This window comes from Gasterosteus aculeatus, chromosome 7 (assembly GCF_964276395.1).
Source record: "Gasterosteus aculeatus chromosome 7, fGasAcu3.hap1.1, whole genome shotgun sequence".
NCBI lineage: Eukaryota > Metazoa > Chordata > Actinopteri > Perciformes > Gasterosteidae > Gasterosteus > Gasterosteus aculeatus.
This window is the reverse complement of record NC_135694.1, coordinates 31,283,455-31,300,832: the sequence shown is the minus strand read 5'-3', so window position 1 is coordinate 31,300,832 and position 17,378 is coordinate 31,283,455. Positions and strand designations below refer to the sequence as shown.

Below are 17,378 nucleotides of genomic sequence, written 5' to 3'. Positions count from 1 at the left end.
TTGAAAACATTCAATTCTCCGAAACTACGCTGCATTTAAACGCCACCAAAAACGCAGGGCGTTTGAAATAAAGCCAGCCGGCACCGTTTGAAGAATCAGCAGCCTGTCGAAGGTAAATCTCAGTAGAGTGAATAGTTTACAGACTAATCCATATTTAATATTCAATGTACTTAAACACACATGTTCAATATATAAATCCTCCCGGCAAGAGAGGAAAATATGTTTGGCTTTGACTTTTCTCTCCAAGTTAATCTTGTGAACTTAATGATTTGCATGTTAATCCGTTTGTGAGCAGAATGAGCTGCTTGGAGACACTTGACACACTATGACAACTATAAAGTTTCCAACATATACAGACGTACAGTTTATGACGCTGTTATGTTCACAGCTTGAGTTCATTCTGTGAATTAAAATAAAAGTACATCAGATTTTTGAAACAATCCTGGAGTTTTTCTAATAATCTGAATGATTTAAGCTTTTCTTTCTAGTTTTCTTTAATCATTTCATTTATTAAGATGAATACAGAATTTAAAAACTCCTTAGATTATCTTATTATAAAAAGCTCAAAATGCTCGTCAGCCAAAGTACAAATAGAGAGGAGCAGTTAAAGGGAGCTGCAGTTTATAGATGAGAGATCGGGTTTGAACGTGCGTCTCAGTCTGCAGACCTTTCATTCATCTTAAACCCTCCATCACGCCGCTGTGCACAGCTTTAGTCCACAGTCTGCAACACTGACACCTCGCGGCCAGAGCTGAGCAGTGCTTCTCTCATCTGAGGGTTCATCTGATCTCATGTTTCTATGCAAGCGGCGGCTCGGGCCCTGCAGGCTCTCCCTGCTCCACTTGCTGGGGGAGATAGAAAAGATGCTGCAGAGGTTCATACTTGAGTGTGATGGTTTGTGTAAGCGGCTGCACACACGTGTGATATTCAGGATGAAATAAGAGGTGAAGGAGGTGCGTGGTGGGTGAAGGAGGTGCAGGTTCTCAGAGTAGCTCCTCGCTGCCAGCTGCAGTGAAGGAAGCGCCTTCACGCAACCACACAGCCGGGTTTCTGAGAAGTCTCACACACACAGAAGTGCACAACGTCTCACACCTCGTCTTTGCCCTGCACAACCAGCAGGTCGAAGCTGCTTCATTCGAGGATGTACAAGCAGATCTTTGAGTAAAGTAAAATGAAGTGCATCTGTCATAAAACACCACCTTTATCTTTAGGTGGACATATTTATCTTGCGCAGTGATAACTTCAACATCATAAACATACACAATATGAATGTAAAAACATTGATATGTATGTTATCAACTACATTTGCTTTAAGATTGTTGTATTCATTTACATTGTGTTGCAGTGAAAACAGTGTGTCTCACATCTGGTATTTTTGGCACCAAATAGTGCACAGCAGCTGACTGCGCACCACAAACATGTGTGAAGAATTGTTGAAAAGTCTTTGCAGCGGTGGCAGGCTGTGAATGACCTCCATCGGCCCGGCAGAGGTCATCTGTGACCCCCCCCCCCCATCCTCCAGATGTGATGAAACTGTTCCGGGACAGTTTGTGAACCGCGCGGCAGCGGCGACGTTCCCGATGAAGGTGCGGAAAGCTGCTCTCCGGTCAGCTGTTAACTGGACTTCTCTTTATCCGTGGGATGCTGCGGGAGGATCTGCGTGCCAGCTGGAGTGAACTGCGCATGCGTGAAGACAGACAGTGGAACCCGAAGAGGACAATGTAAAAAGCGAGATCATCATCTGTCCCGTTTCCGTGTGTCGTATGGCAGAGAAGGAATGGGAGAAAATGATAACCTTAAATATTGACCGTGAAATAATTTCAGTATACTTTGCTGGGCCTATATTTAGACTGTTTTTTGGGGCGTTAAAAGAAAATGTGAACCCGTCAGGCTAGATTTTTGGCGTAATGGAAGTTTAGTATATTAATACCAATCTCCCTAGTGCTAATAAATGTCTAATTTAAGACTTTATGAAGAAACCTGGCACGGGATGTGCAGAATGATCTGTTTTATTTATTAGGATAAAAAAGAAAACATATATATAATGGAATTGGACAACCGTAACAATTTTTGATCGTAAATAAACTGATTACGTATTTGGTATGATGAATAGCCGCCTGCAAAGTAACTCTCGCTCTCAAATGTAGGGTATAAGTATAGTAGTATAGTAAGTATAATGTTGTATCAAATTAGTAAGCTACTTTACAGGACTGGGTCAGTGAGCGGAGTAGACCGCTACCCGAGTGCCTTTTCCCCGCTGATGCAGCGCTCGCCGAATGACCGAAATCTTGGCGTGAACCATCTTGGCGTTGGATTTGAATGTTGTATCTTTGGCGATGACGCGCCGCCGCCTCCTCCCCTGCCGCCTTGCGTGCCTCGTAACGAACGTGACGCCGCACCGCCTCCTCCCCTCGCTCTCCTCCCTTTGTACGAGTTTGACAAGTCCCTTCTCGACCAGGACAGGAACCCGCAGAGGTACGTTACGTGTGTGACGCCGAGATGCAACGCAGCTGAAGTTTATAATGCGTCTTTTCACTGCACTGTCGGCCGTTAAATGTGTTTGGACCAGAAGTCTAATGGCGCGCAGGGAGAAAGAGGCCCGCTGCTTTGCTTCTAGCTCACCGCTGTTAGCTCGGCGGATAATGTCTTTCGGCGCGGTCATTTGACCGGACAGGAGCTGGTGGCCGCCGGTTCTTTCAGCCAGCTAGAAAAAGAAGGAGCTCCGTTAACTCACCGTTGGGCCCGATCGCCGCTTCCCGTCAACTGGCCGCCACGGTCGCTCACAGGAGACGCTTGTCCGCTGTCCACCTTGGTGGCTAGCTAGCTAGGTGCTGCTAGTCTGTTAGCTAGGCGAGGGCAGGGGGATGCTGCCCTCGCTGCCCCCGGAGCCGCCGCTCTCTCAGAGTCAAATGGGCCGCTGCTGGATTCTCTCCGATTCAAAGAGAGAAAATAGCGGTTTGATTTGCACGAACGAGACCGAGGTTACGGCTAGAGGTGATGCTGAAGGGCAGCGACGCGTGTGGCTTAAATGCTGCTAGCCTCGCCGTGCTGCAGGGTGTGTGCGCCCTCCGCTGTTCCACTTCGTTGCGGTTCAGCTCCGTTCACCCCGGAAACCAGGACGCGTGCCGTCACATGTGCAGCTGTCATGGCCCAACGTCCTCTAAGGCCTCTGACATGTCTGCCTGCAGCCATGTGTGAAAGGTTGTGTTGGCATTAGTCCACTTCCTGTCCAAGTGCTTCCCTACGACCCCCCCACAGGCTGGACACGGGCCTCATGCTGGTGTTGCACTGGCTATTTAGGAGGCCTTACTTTGAGCGGCTTATAGTGGGTGCAGAGAAACATCTGGGGCCCAGAGGTGCAGGGGGATGCCATGCAGTGTTTGAGTGTCACAGCTGGAGACGCAAAGGGGGGAGACGCTGACGAGCAGTGAGGATGCTCACGGGATGAATAGGCTTAGGACTGAGATTTCCACTCAACTGCTAAACCGCTCAAATTCCTGTTCTATCTTCTATCAACACGCACATGTATGTTATCAACATGCGTGCGTAACGGCTGAAAAATAGAGCCTATGACGAAATGGACAAGTGTTGCACAACAGGCTGGTCTGGAGAATAAAGGACAAAGAGGCTCACGCATGCTGTACATGAGCGCTGCCACTTGGCAAACAGTCCGCTTTGTGCGTCCCGTGTGTCCTTCTCATTGTGCGTCCTAAACTGGCCTTGTTTCCACACTCCGAAACAATGCCGGCGACGCGCTTGCTCTCAATTTACCGAAAGAAATGATCAGCGCCACCCGCGTGCGGGCGAGGTGTGAGAGTCGCTGTGTGTCAACCAGCGACCTCGTGAGAATCACACCTTTCACATCCGTCGGTGACCTCCGGCAGCACCAGGGGCTCCTTGTCCTCCGTCGGCAGCACTTCACATCGAGTCCGTCAGTCTGCCTCTGGTTCCTGAAGCTGTAACACACACAGAGGGAGAGCGAAGACGCCGCGTTTCATTTGCTTTCAGTCTCACCCGTGATTGTCCTGTTTCTCCTCATCCAGATCATGGCCGCTCCTCCCACTTACGTTGACCTTGGAAAGTCTGCCAAAGACGTCTTTACCAAGGGATACGGTGAGCACCGAGCAGAAGGCCGTGCCGGCTTATTTCATCTCCATTTCCCCACAATCCTTTATGCTCTCGCTATAGAAACGGTTAACTTCATCTTTACTGCGCCGTGAAGTAGTTAAAGCGCTTTGCTGTGTGACTTTCTGCCTGGGCGTTGAGGAGATGTGTCATCATTACGATCTTTTTATTCGACGCCGTTTGTTTCAGGCTTCGGGGTCATCAAGCTGGACTTGAAAACAAAGTCAGAGAACGGACTGGTAAGTCGCCGCCGGTCATAATCAGATTACCGGAGCCGCCGGTCCAGATCATAGCTTAAGAGGCTCCTGGCAGACGGTCAGGTGGGCGGCTATCCGATCCCCTAAACGTCGCCAGTTCTGCTCACTGAAGCCAAGCGGGTTTCCGTTTGTTCAAATGAACCGGTCAGCTCGTGGATGTTTAATGCAGACACAGCGATACGTTAAATAATATGTGTGTATATAAACAATACCATGATTCCTATCTTTTTAACATTGTTACGTACCGGACTCTGATGCCACCAATGTCGCCGTCTGCAGGAGTTCACCAGCACCGGCTCCGCCAACACCGAGACCAGCAAGGTCGCCGGATCCCTGGAGACCAAGTACAAGTGTGCGGAGCACGGACTGACCTTCACCGAGAAGTGGAACACCGACAACACCCTGGGCACCGAGATCACCATCGAGGACCAGGTGGGTGAGGCGCTGTGGGCGGGGCCACGGCGAGGTCACATGTGTTTTTGGGGCTGCTACTGGCTGTGAGGCGTCAGAATCGACCTTTTACTGGTTCTCCCCCATCTCGCTTGTCCACTCCACAGTTGGCCAAGGGCCTGAAGCTGACGTTCGATTCCTCCTTCTCGCCAAATACCGGGTAAGAAGAGCTCCGCGAGACAGAGGACACGTGTGGTTCATTTAAGGGAGAAACCAAGAGTTCAAAACATGTTGTATTTAATCTGCTAATTCAGAACAGAAGTGGTGCTCGATTACAGGAAGTGACAAGTGTGACTCTCACGAAGGAGCTCCGCTATTCACACAATTAGCTTCCAATTTAATTGAACATTTCTCTCTCCCGCCAGCAAGAAGAGCGGCAAGGTCAAGACGGCCTACAAGTGTGACCACATCAACCTCGGCTGCGACGTCAACTACGACATCAACGGCACGGCCATCCACGGGGCGGCCGTGGTGGGCTACGAGGGCTGGCTGGCCGGCTACCAGACCACCTTCGAGGCCGGAAGGAACCGGATCACCCAGAGCAACTTCGCCGTGGGCTTCAAGACGGACGAGTTCCAGCTGCACACCAACGTGTAAGAGCAGACGCCAGCACGCGCCCCGGGGGGGAGCGGCGTCGCTTTCGACGGTTTAAAACCTGGTGTTCGACACGACGCTTCGGTTTCTCTCGTCCTCGCCGGGTTAACTAGTCGCCCGTTTGGCCGTGAGCCACACGCGGTTATTTTTACACCTGGGTGATGGGATTTACAGGTGAGACTTGCGTGTGAGATAGTCGCGTTTCCCGCTGTGCCCCCCCCTCTCTCCCCCCGGCTGAGCCCGTCTGCTTCAGTCTGCACGCGACGTGGTTACGCAAGTATAATGTGGGCGTCACCTCGCCGACGTCCTGCTCTTTGACAGACATTCAGCGGGGGGGGGCCTCTGGGTCACCCGGCCTCTCATGTCGTTTACATGTGTATTGAAATCTGCTGCTTCAGAAACGACGGCACGGAGTTCGGCGGCTCCATCTACCAGAAGGTGAACGAGCAGCTGGAGACGGCCGTCAACCTGGCCTGGACCGCCGGGAACAGCAACACCCGCTTCGGCATCGCGGCCAAGTACCAGATTGATGCCGACGCGTCCTTCTCTGTGAGTAGCAGCCGTGGTCGCCGCCGCGATGTCGTCTGCTCGGATGGATTACTGAGTCCAAGCCGGGGACACGTGGGCCCTGAGAGTGTACGGAAAAGACTGTAATGTCCCATTAGTCCCTAAATCCCTCTGAGCCGAGCCGACGGGGGGCTGCTGAATGCTGCTGTGAGCATGTTGGTGACTCTTGGTTGGTTCTGGTTCAGGGCTTCGTGCCTTCGTGAGGCGGCGATGCGCGTTTCTTCTTTGTTTGATTCGTAATCGTTTTTTTTCCCCCTCACAGGCCAAGGTGAACAACTCCAGCCTGGTGGGCCTCGGCTACACTCAGACCCTGAAGCCAGGTGAGATCCTCTAAAACAGCCATTCCCAACGTGTGTCATTTACAATAAATAGATCAAATGTTTTTAATTTTCAATTTTGAAAAGTTTGAAATTAACATAAAACGATGTCAAACGGGGCGCCCTCTTGTAGTATTAAAGTAAATATATATGAGCTCCGGAGAAAATAGTACAAAAAACATACATTGTCGGTTAATACATTTTTAATCGGTTAAATTCTTGAGGTCATTTAATCATCATAGTTTATGTTTTGATCAGAGTTGTGATTAAAGGTTTGGGTGGGCGGCATTCTTGAGTTTGGGAACCGCTGCTCTAAAACAACCACGAAGGATTAGGACGTGAACCTGGGCTCTAATTGAAATGTTCTAATGAGTAAATGGGAGACACTCTATGATCATAGCATGTCTACCTTGCAGAGTTTGTGTGACTTTGTTTATTTAAAGCGAACCTGCACTGACTCTCAAACTAGTAATAATAATAACTAATAAATCCGGTCAATGTCTTTCCACGCAGGCATCAAGCTGACGCTCTCCGCTCTCCTCGACGGCAAGAACATCAACGCCGGCGGCCACAAGCTCGGCCTCGGCCTCGAGTTCCAGGCATAAGAGGGACGAGGCCAACGCCCGGCCCCCGGCCCCCCCCAAACCCCCCAACACTCCCAACACTCCAGTCCTCCTGGCACACATGCATTCCCCACCAGAAAACTCCAAATCCTCAATTGATTGGCCCTCACCCCCCCCCCCCCCCCCCCCCCCCTCCCGTCCCCCCTCCCCCACACACGCACTCCTCTAGGAATACTACAGCTGGAGCACAGACAGAACCACTGTTAAGGGAACATTATATTTTGAAGCTTAAAGACTTCTGAACAAAACCTCAAACCGGTTCGACAGGAAGTCTGACCTCGAGTAGCGTAGCTCGCCACGGTGGGGGGGAGGGGGGTAGAGCGGCGCTGAGCGGGGTCACATGTCTCCTCACTACCGCGGCTGGGAGGGGGGAAAAGGGGGCGGGTGGAGGGGCGTTGTTCCACCACCAGATGGCGCCGTAGATCCCTCCTCGCTTAGTGTCTGTCCTGATGCGGGAGGGGTTAGTGGTCCCAGATGTTAGCAGCTGTCGTCAGCTCAAAGAGACACTACATCCCCCCCCCCCCCCCCCCACAGCTCTGTTATCGTCTCGTTGTATTCTTTTTGTGTTTGTCTGTGCATTTGGTGTGAAAAGTTTTTTTTTTTGTTACACATAGTAAAACAAAAAAGAATCTGATTTTCTTGACAGACAGTAGTTTAATCCACATGTGAAGTCTTACGAAGGCGGAGAGCCGTCTGGTCGAGCAAAGGGAGAGGAGAGCTAATCATGCACAGCGTCACGGGAGGAGGAGAATACTACTGCTGGTGGTCCTCCACACATGCTTATGGGAGTCATGCAGAGACCTCGACAGTAGTCCTTCCCTGAATTAAATAAAGAGCATCTTGAACCAGCTTGATTGTTTCTGCTCTTTTGTCTGTTAATCGCCTGCGTCTCGTGACGACTCAATTTGGTTTGATGATGTAATTTCAACGGGATTTTTATTTAAAGTATATTATATTACAGATTACATTTTGTCATCTATTCCTTGAATGTCTTTAAATGAAAAGCCTGGTAAAATTGAAAGATTTACAACAACATAATATTAAACTGGCAAATCTTGACATTTTCGCTGATTAAAGGCTCAACTTACATCCAATGAACTGATGCATTAATGCTTCAGCTGGAAGACGGCACAACGCTTGACATGGTGACCTCCTGACCTCCATCAGCTCCATGGGCCCTTTGTAAATGGGAGTAATTGTGTGTATTCGATCTGATTCATAATGGCCCTGTTGTGTTTCGTCACAGCGATTGGCAGCGTGCACGATACAAAGGCCTTAATGTTACTTTTCACACCTGTGCGCGTTCTGCAAACCACGTCGTGTATCAGAATCCAGACAGATGAAAACACTATTCATATTTATAAAAATGGATGTCAATACAAATAGATGAAACCTTACAAGTTTCTCTCCCTGATTGCAACCGGTCTCGGAGCTCACGCACGCGCTTATCGTTCGCCCCCGCGCGTTCGCGTCGTGCCCACGCGGAAGCCACGCCTCTCCTGTGACGCAACAAACATGGCGACGTGCGGAAAGATGGTGCGAAGCAGGGGAAACGTTGGCGCTCTGTCGCTGCTTATTTGCCTCCAGGTGTTGACCGGCGGCGGCCGGTCGGCTCCGCTCGGCACCAACCCGACGGAAGGTACGTGGTCCCGAAGTGTCGCGGCTCGTATTTGTTTGTTTCCAACGGAAACCGAGCGCCCTGCTACGTAGCCAGAGTCCGCTAGCTGGTGCGCTAGCAGCTTATGCTAGCAGCCACGGTGTCAGGTGACGGTGACGGACCGGAAAAGTCTTTAAATATATATCGAATATATCTTTATAAAAGAGTCGTTATCGAACGGTTACGGTACAGTTGCAACAAAGTTGGGTTTAGTGTCAAATATAAAAGGGGCCGTGTGAGAGTCCGTTGGAATGACGTCAAACCGTAACGACGTCAGTTGGGCGTTAAATTCAGTGTGAAAAATGTTACATTTAACGTACAAACTTCAGTAACGAGGTTCTAAGTGGCTCGCGAGCTTTGGCCGTAGAAGGCAACACGGGAAACCGAAACAGGAAGTCACTTAAATGCGTACATGTCGAGCAGGCAGCAGGTAGACCGTCTGTCAGCACATCGGGGGTCTCCTCCCTTTGAGGGGACTTGTGGTGGACAGACGGGGGGGACATGCATGAAGTGTCCCCGTCGTATATCTGAGCTGGTAAGTGACCTTCTGTCAGCCCATCACAGGAAGAACCTGATCGAAGTTCACCATCAAAAGAAGTGGCGCCACAACACGAAAGCCCCCCCAACGGAAGCTTCGGCGTCGCATACGCCGCCTTTAAGTAGGTGCAGGTTCTGGCTGTAGATCTGCTGACACAAGGTCAGCGGGGTCAATTTCTGCTTCCCGTATGACGCCGCTGGTCTCACACGCGTCGATTGTTGGGAGCAAACTAAATGTACGTGAATAAACCAATTCCAGAGGTTGTCTCTGGCCTTTTGAGCTGCTTGTTTCATTATCACCTTGTGTCCTGGAACCACATTAGTATCTGAATGGTGAGTTACATAAACTCTATTGGAATTGTCTCATGAAATCGGTCATATCATTTAATATATACCTAAATGATATCTTCCATACGTGATATGGGTTTAATGGGAATAAAGCAGATGCGAGAAGAGTGGAGGAAGTTCTGAGTATAAGCTTGCGGTACTTAAATATTAGGACATTTGTCCAGCGTTACCGAGGCGCTCCGCGTTGAAGGCTGACTTTCCTACATGCTGTTTCCGTGCGGCACAAAGATCTCATTATTCATGCTGGCCGGGGCCCATGTGTATGAATAGTTCCTTTCTTCTCTTGGGGACGTCTTACCCCGTGCTTCAAGTCCCAAGTGTTCTCTCCCGTCCCTCCCTAAGCAACGCCTCCTTGCTCACGCAGGATGGAATCATGTGGACAAACATGTTTGTCGACTGGTGTTTGAGGTGTGTGACTTCATTTCTCACTAAGCGCACAGATAGAAACTGTCCAACGTTCCGCGGTGCGTCGGGGAGAAAGTGATCAGTGAAGATGAAGAAAGTGCATGTTTAGTTGATTTGCAAATGTTTCAAATTGATATTTTCAAGTGTTTCCAAGATAGTTTGGTCGACATAATGAATTGAATTTCCCCGCGTTGTTGTTCCCTCTCACCCGACAGCGCTCGCGTCTCAAAATCCAAACGTGACCCAGCAAAAACCACAAAACGAAGAGCCGCCATCCCAGTGGAGCCCAGCGAGCGCCACGCAGTCCGTGCCGCCTCCTGGCGATAACGCCACCAGGCCTGGCGTTGAGGCTCCTTCGGACGCCCCCACGGATCAAACAGGGCACCAGGCGCATCCGCTCAACACCATGGACACCTCGGATAGCACGACGGAGCAAGGACCCGTCTCCAACGGGGACCCGGTGACGCCCCCGGCTAAAAACCACACGGACAAGGAGGAGGCGGCGGCGACGGCGGCTTCTGCTACTGCTGCTAAAGTCACTCCAGCTTCTCCGGACGCTCCCACCACACCCGTCGGGGTCGCCCAAACGGAAGGGTCGCAGACAACCGCCTCCGACTCCGCGGCCTTCACCACTCCGAACCCGTCCACAGCGCTGCCTCGCAGCGATACGGAGAGTTACCATGGCGGCGAGGAGGATGGCGGCGACGAAGAGGACCCCAACGAACCCTACGGCGGCGGCGACGACGACGACGCCGACGATGGCGGCGACGACGTCTATGGAGCCGCCGACAACCCAAAGGAGGACAAGAAAGCCAAAGGGCCGGGCGCCGACAGGCCGGACACCGGGTCCCAGGAAGTGGACAGCTACAACATGGAGGACGAGGACTCTCACTTCTTCTTCCACCTGGTCATCCTGGCTTTCCTGGTGGCCATTGTTTACATCAGCTATCACAACAAGAAGAAGGTGAGTGTTGCCGTGACAACAGCTGATGATGAGGACTCGGCACAAGTCCAGTCTACATATTACTTCACCTTTTAAAACGGCTTTGTAAATCTGAGGGTTTGCTGCTTAAGTTAATGTTGTTTGGAAGGAAAATGGAGCCGTTTTATATCCAGAAGCTGAGATTTCCCCTTTGCTCCAGGCAGTGGGTTTATTTTGACAATATGCCAATCGGCTGAAGTTCTTTCTGCTCAAGCAGTAGAGCGGGTTTTGTATTATATATTACGCTGACCCCATGCTAATACAGACTTTTACAGCTGAAGTAAGGATTCCAATTACGTAGTCTTTCATCTTTTCTGCCGTTCCGTCCAGAAATATAATTTCCCTCGATCAGCACTCGCACATCTCTCGGATTAATTTCGATCTGCATCCCTCAGATCTTCCTCCTGGCTCAGAGCCGCCGCTGGAAGGACGGCCTGTGTTCCCGGAACACGGTGGAGTACCACCGCCTGGACCAGAACGTCCAGGAGGCCATGCCGTCCCTCAAGATGACCCGGGACTACGTGTTCTGATCGCTTCCTTCACTCAGGACGTTTCTGCTTATCTGCACAGAGGGATTTAGACCTTTTATCAGTTTGTTCTTATTTGTTATATCATTTTAATGTGGTTTGGTTCATATTGTTTATTAGAGTGTTCAGCCTTACGGTCTCTATACTGCAGTTTTAGGAACACGGGTCACATGCTGAGGCCATTTAAAGAAAGCAGGTACTGAATACTGTTGAGGTGTAAAAGAACTACTGTGTGTTCGTACCTCGCGTACTTCTACTGGCCGGACTTCGCTGTGCAGAAGCCCGGCGGCCGTCCTTTGTTCCATTATGACTTCGGTGAAGTTTCCCTCTCTCGCCTTCCTCTCAAATAACACACACATCTGCGCCTTCCTTGTTAATCTGCAGTTGTTCTGCCGTCCCGTGCGTGTGGTACGAGTCACGTGGAGGTTATTCTGATGACGTTACGGGTGGGGGGAGGAGCCTAAAGATGACTCATCGACTCTTTCGATCACCAGTAGAAACTGTACAATCTTCAATAAAGCACAACTTGTGTACAGAGTGCGACTTGTCTCCATCCTTGTGATCATCTGACCTCCTCGGCTGGTGATCTAAGAAACCATAAGCTCCTACATTTATACGCTATCAGCTAAAAAGGCGCCGTTAGCGGCCAAAGCCTTTGCTGTGATGTTGAGATGAACCGACGCACCCGGTGTCCTGTTTCCCAGCATGCACTTTGACTGGACTATAAAACACACAGGTGTGTAATGTCACTAACGAGGGCGCGATACTCTTAAAGCTGTGTGTCAAAGTCGCCAGGCTGCGTCCTTCAGCAGCATCAAGACATTAAGCTGCTGTAGCGTCGACACGTTCTGTAATATTTCAGTTAAAACAGCTTGTATCCTGCAAGAAAAAAGGGTCCTTGCATACAAGTTAATAAATGTGTCTGATGTTGTGGTTTTTAGTGACACCATTGGTGGAATCTCCTTTTCCTTAAGATTGCAATATTACTTTTAGCTGAAGGTAATTATAAATTAGTAAAGTATTACACATTAACAGATTTCATTTGAATTTAAAATAACCGGAAAATGTTCTTCTCTCAGCCTGAGATGCTCTGGAGGAGACGTGTATCTTCCTAAATGAAATAAGTTTATCTTCCTTATCTGTAATTTATACATTTTTGGGCTTTTAAGGCTTTTATTGTTAAGTGCAGCAGGTTGCTAAGCAACGGGAGCAGCGGAGGTAAAGTCCCCCGTAGGACAGACCGCCCCCCCTTCAGAGACCGCTCGGTTCAGCCTGTGCGGTTGTTGGAGGACCAGACCAGGTAGACCAGAAGGCTGCTGAAGGCCACAAGGATGCAGCCTAGCTACAGCTAGCTTAAGCGTCCCAGTTGGACATCTGCTGACTTCATCAGTTCCACACCTGTGGAAAGGACTGGAGGACACCGTCACCACCAGGAGGCAGTGTGCCCACACGAACAGACACAGACTCCTGTGGAAACATTTTGCTTTTCCCAGTTAGACAAACCCCTCAGCGTAACAAAGGGGTCTTCAGGGGATAAATGTGGAGGAGCACTGTGATGGCCACACTTCGGTTTCGATGATGTAATCATCTACATCAGCAGAAGCTCACCGGGTTCTTGTGCAGGTTTGATCGGCGAGTAAAGGTCTTGATCTGGTTTCTCTGCCCGCTTCTCAAAAAGGATTTATGACTTTCTCAATTTCTCAACTTATATTTCATACTTTAAAATGGATGTGATATTGTGTAATTAGTTCTAACACATTCACACAAATAATAATCACTAACAATCAATAATCACACAACGCTCCAACGCTAACGGGGACAACTAACGAGGACAGCTAACGGGACAGCTAACGGGGACAACTAACGGGGACAGCTAACAGGACAGCTAACGAGGACAGCTAACGGGGACAACTAACGGGGACAACTAACGGGGACAGCTAACAGGACAGCTAACGAGGACAGCTAACGGGGACAACTAACGGGGACAGCTAACGGGGACAGCTAACAGGACAGCTAACGGGGACTAACGGGACAGCTAACGGGGACAGCTAACGGGGACAGCTAACGAGACAGCTAACGGGACAGCTAACGGGGACAGCTAACGGGGACAGCTAACGAGACAGCTAACGGGACAACTAACGGGGACAGCTAATGGGGACAACTAACGGGGACTAACGGAACAACTAACGGGGACAGCTAACGGGACAACTAACGGGGACAGCTAATGGGGACTAACGGGACCGCTAATGGGGACAACTAACGGGGACAGCTAACAGGACAGCTAACGGGGACTAACGGGACAGCTAACGGGACAGCTAACGGGGACTAACGGGACAGCTAACGGGACATGTAACGGGGACACCTAATGGGGACAGCTAACGGGACAGCTAACAGGGACAGCTAACTGGGACTAACGGGGACAGCTTTATGGGGACAGTTCACACATCTGGAGCACTTGGACCACCGGGGACCTTCGGACGGGTTTTGACCGATTCCACTAATAATTTCGGTATTCTCATCAGCTGATGATTCGGTGTGATGTCATCAAGCGTCAATGGGACAACAGGACGAATGATATTCTTCATTCTTCTAAACGTCAGACCTTTAAAGGAACGACCGTTAATAATCCTGTAATTTAAGTGAAGGCTAATGTGTTTGAGGCGTTAGATAATGACGCCGACAGAAGATGAGCTAATTGTTATAAGTAATTATAGTCATATTATTACTCTGATATGTCATACAATTAAAATAATTTAATATAATAATATTTTATAGTATATTATTAAACAGAAATAAAATGTAAATAATAAAAATGTTTCAATAAACTGCAACCTGCAGTGAACATTTAAACTAAAACTGTCGGTCTCCCAGTTTATACAAATTTGGAGAGTTAATTTCACTGATGAACTCCTGATCACCACTCTGGTCTGTAGTTGGCAGGATGCTTCCCTCCTTACGCCTCTTTAAGTCCTCTTCACAATTTATTCTCACATTCTGCTTTATGCCTCTTTTTCTCGTCCTCTTCCTCCCTCACACGTCTCCTTTTCTGCTGGAAGACGTGATTCCATCCATCACACCAGACTCCCAAGTCTCGTTCCTTTGTAATCCTCTGACTGTGACTTCCTTGCTGTTTCACGACGCCGTCTTCCTCCTCCTCTCTCCGTCCTTCACGTTGTACCTCTCGTCTCCGTCTCCTCCTCCTCTCTCCGTCCTTCACGTGGTACCTCTCGTCTCCGTCTCCTCCTCCTCTCTCCGTCCTTCACGTGGTACCTCTCGTCTCCGTCTCCGTCTCCTCCGACTCTCTGCTGCTTTGATCTTCTCCTCCTGCCTCTGATGAGCAGCCTGCTCGCTGGGTGGAAGTGTGTATTTTTAGGCGTGTGTCTCCTTTGCGTTAACGGGGCCTCCCTCCCGTATTCGGTACTTGTGAGCTTTGGGGGGAACATTTTCATCCTGTTATCCTCTGGCTAAAACACATCTTTGCCCCGCGGGCTTTTCTTTTACACTGATCCCGGTTTTCTGACAGTTTTTGGTGAGGATTATTTTGCTGATTGAGATCGGACATGTTCTTCTATGATTAGCAGAATAGTTCATTGCCTCATACATATATTACACACATACATGTGTGTCAGAGCCCTGCAGACAGCAGGCGTTTCTGTACAGTTTGAAGGGACTTAATTAGTGAACAAACCGGACACGTAAAGTCAATTAAAGACGCGTCAACGCGTCTCATCGTTAACCCCGCTGTCGGTAAACGCGCGTCACTGTGGTGACAGGAAACGGCGTCGGAGATGCTCAGGTGTATTTTAACACCTATGAATCAATTTGAAGTGCAATAACTATATTATAACTAATCTGTCGGTTTTAATTTCACTGAATTGAATGTGTTTTTTTGTATTTGCTGTTGCCATGGTAACATGTCCGTTAATTTGGTAAAGAATAGTATGGTGCGCAATAAAACTACCTATTAGTTCAATTTTAGAATGTTTTAAACACAACGTCTTATATAATGTGAAGGATTCAGGGGGATTTATTTCACTCCACAATCTACAACAATATTGATTTTGATGCATTGACCATCAAATCTGGGTTTCACCTTTTCATTCTTTGAAAAAAATTGTCAAAATATGTCGAAATATGTCATATATGTTATGCTATATATATTGCAGATTGAAAGTTATAATCTTTTAATTATATTTGGTTTCAAAATAGTAACATACGAGATGATTTTAAACTGATCATAAACTGTCTGCCGCTACCAGTTTTAAAGGAATGGAGCTCTCCAGCGATCCATCTTAAAGCTGCATTAATGGATTTTTCGGGCCCTTTGGGGTCAGAGGGTTGTCTGTCTTTGACCTTAGAAAGCTGTTCTGCTGAATTACTTACTCACTTTATTAGCAGAGGTTCAGCATTCACCCTCCTCCAGCTCTTTCACGCTCTGCATCAGCTCAGGGATTATTCAGCTGCTCGGCTGCAGCGCTGGACTTTCCTCGCCAGCTAGTCGTTAATGTTTTGTGTCATTTGTTTGCTTTATTGCAGCCTTTATTACAAGCCCTCGCTGCATCGGCCAACGAGGCCGGGCTGAGAGCGCAGCCCATGAACCCAAAACAAAGAACCCCAAGATCCCCCCCAAAATAATGGAAACTGCAGCGTTGCCACGTTTCACGTAACGGTCTTATTTAAAATGAGAGAAGGGCTGAAGCACTTCTAAGCTCACATTGTGAATTGCTTCCGTGCGATGGCCTGTTATGGGCGCGTTTAGTGTTGGGGAATACACAGAGGGATGAATCTGTAATCACTCAACGCAGGGTGACGCGAGTCTTTGCCTAGGAAAATAAAAATTAGAATAAAAAGAATAAATAAATAAAAAAATTCATTCTGTGATTTTATTTTGAAGGGACTTTTTTAAGTCGGTTTTTTTTTTGTCGGCTCGTCCGTCCATGTTTTCAGCAGCGTGTGCCAGGTTTATTTAATTTATTTTTAATTTGTGCAAAAGCTGCTCCTTTGTGCTAATTTGTGCTAAAGTTACGTCATTTGTGTCTTTTTTTGACTTTTTTGTTTGTGCACGAAAGCTGTTGAGCTTGTTTGAAATGGCTGAAGATTCTGAATTGTTATGCATGTGGTAATACCTCGTGTCCTTAAGGTACACTTTGAGGTTTTTAGCTAATTGAGTGTAAAAGGGAATAGTTCCCTCTCTGGCATCGCTACCAGCTGCCTCTTTTGTTTTTTCATTAAACTTGTTTTTGTGTTGGAATACGGATTCTGTGTCCATACTCTCTCAGGTTCAAACTGCACCATATTTTCATTAAATAAATTTGAGAAGTTGAGGATGTTCCTCGACATTGGGGGGGGGGGGGGGGGGGGTTTGCTGGACACTACGAGGGGGGGGGGCTTTCATTGGGGCTATTTGCGTGGCTTTGCTTCGTCTGCGCTGTAGCCCCGCCCCTAAAGCATCCGCTCTTTATGGTCCGTTTGACTCTACATGAACCATAATTCACTAAATGAGCATCATGCTGTGTTGAAGAAGACTTGAAACTAGAGACTGAGACCATGAACTCGTGTTTACAACGTTTACTGAGGGAATAAATCAGGAGAGAAGTAGTCGTTTTCTCTATGGGAGCAGAGGAGTCGCCCCCTGCTGGTCAGGAGCGAGAATGCAACTGGACGGAGGACAACGCGGGACTGGGAGGCCAGTGTTTGAGTCCCATGTCAATCATAAACTGACATGGCTCTCCATCCCCAAAACGTATTAAAACAGGCATCACACCGCAAAGGTGTTTCATGACCACCAGAATGTTTCATTTCATGTTGATTATTTTTTTTATTATTATTATTATATTATTATTATTTTTTACAGGAAATGTTGGAAGGATGAAAAGAATTAAAAACTGTCACTAAATGGATGTCAACCAACACACAGATGTGTTGCGAGTAAACCGACTGTACAGACATAAACACGTATGACGTACAATGCGAAGACTCCGTAGAGCAG

The 17,378-nt window shown here is 48.5% G+C and overlaps 2 protein-coding genes and 1 long non-coding RNA gene across 3 annotated transcripts; 2 read left to right on the top strand and 1 right to left on the bottom strand.

Moving 5' to 3' along the window:
• Window positions 1–501: 501 nt before the first annotated feature.
• Window positions 502–3,180, bottom strand: LOC120821970 (uncharacterized). Its single transcript, XR_005712606.2, has 2 exons — window positions 2,735–3,180; window positions 502–1,677 (listed from the first exon to the last, which is right to left on the bottom strand). It is a non-coding gene; the product is annotated as an uncharacterized LOC120821970 (long non-coding RNA).
• On the top strand, window positions 2,338–7,782 carry vdac1 (voltage-dependent anion channel 1). Its single transcript, XM_040181141.2, has 9 exons — window positions 2,338–2,475; window positions 4,044–4,113; window positions 4,315–4,364; window positions 4,662–4,814; window positions 4,940–4,992; window positions 5,198–5,425; window positions 5,825–5,975; window positions 6,256–6,313; window positions 6,824–7,782. The coding sequence occupies exons 2-9, from the start codon at window positions 4,047–4,049 to the stop codon at window positions 6,913–6,915; spliced, it is 852 nt and encodes a 283-aa protein (XP_040037075.1). The 5' UTR covers window positions 2,338–2,475; window positions 4,044–4,046; the 3' UTR covers window positions 6,916–7,782.
• A 555-nt stretch (window positions 7,783–8,337) lies between these two features.
• On the top strand, window positions 8,338–11,926 carry c7h5orf15 (chromosome 7 C5orf15 homolog). Its single transcript, XM_040181139.2, has 3 exons — window positions 8,338–8,572; window positions 10,096–10,844; window positions 11,258–11,926. The coding sequence occupies exons 1-3, from the start codon at window positions 8,449–8,451 to the stop codon at window positions 11,390–11,392; spliced, it is 1,008 nt and encodes a 335-aa protein (XP_040037073.2). The 5' UTR covers window positions 8,338–8,448; the 3' UTR covers window positions 11,393–11,926.
• Window positions 11,927–17,378: the final 5,452 nt, after the last annotated feature.

Coding starts and splice junctions, on each gene's coding strand:
- vdac1 (XM_040181141.2), top strand. CDS start 4,047: ATGGCCGCTCCTCCCACTTACGTTGACCTTGGAAAGTCTGCCAAAGAC. Junction 4,815..4,939: donor AGATCACCATCGAGGACCAG/GTGGGTGAGGCG, acceptor TCCACTCCACAG/TTGGCCAAGGGCCTGAAGCT. Junction 4,993..5,197: donor TCCTTCTCGCCAAATACCGG/GTAAGAAGAGCT, acceptor CTCTCCCGCCAG/CAAGAAGAGCGGCAAGGTCA.
- c7h5orf15 (XM_040181139.2), top strand. CDS start 8,449: ATGGCGACGTGCGGAAAGATGGTGCGAAGCAGGGGAAACGTTGGCGCT. Junction 8,573..10,095: donor CGGCACCAACCCGACGGAAG/GTACGTGGTCCC, acceptor CTCACCCGACAG/CGCTCGCGTCTCAAAATCCA. Junction 10,845..11,257: donor GCTATCACAACAAGAAGAAG/GTGAGTGTTGCC, acceptor TGCATCCCTCAG/ATCTTCCTCCTGGCTCAGAG.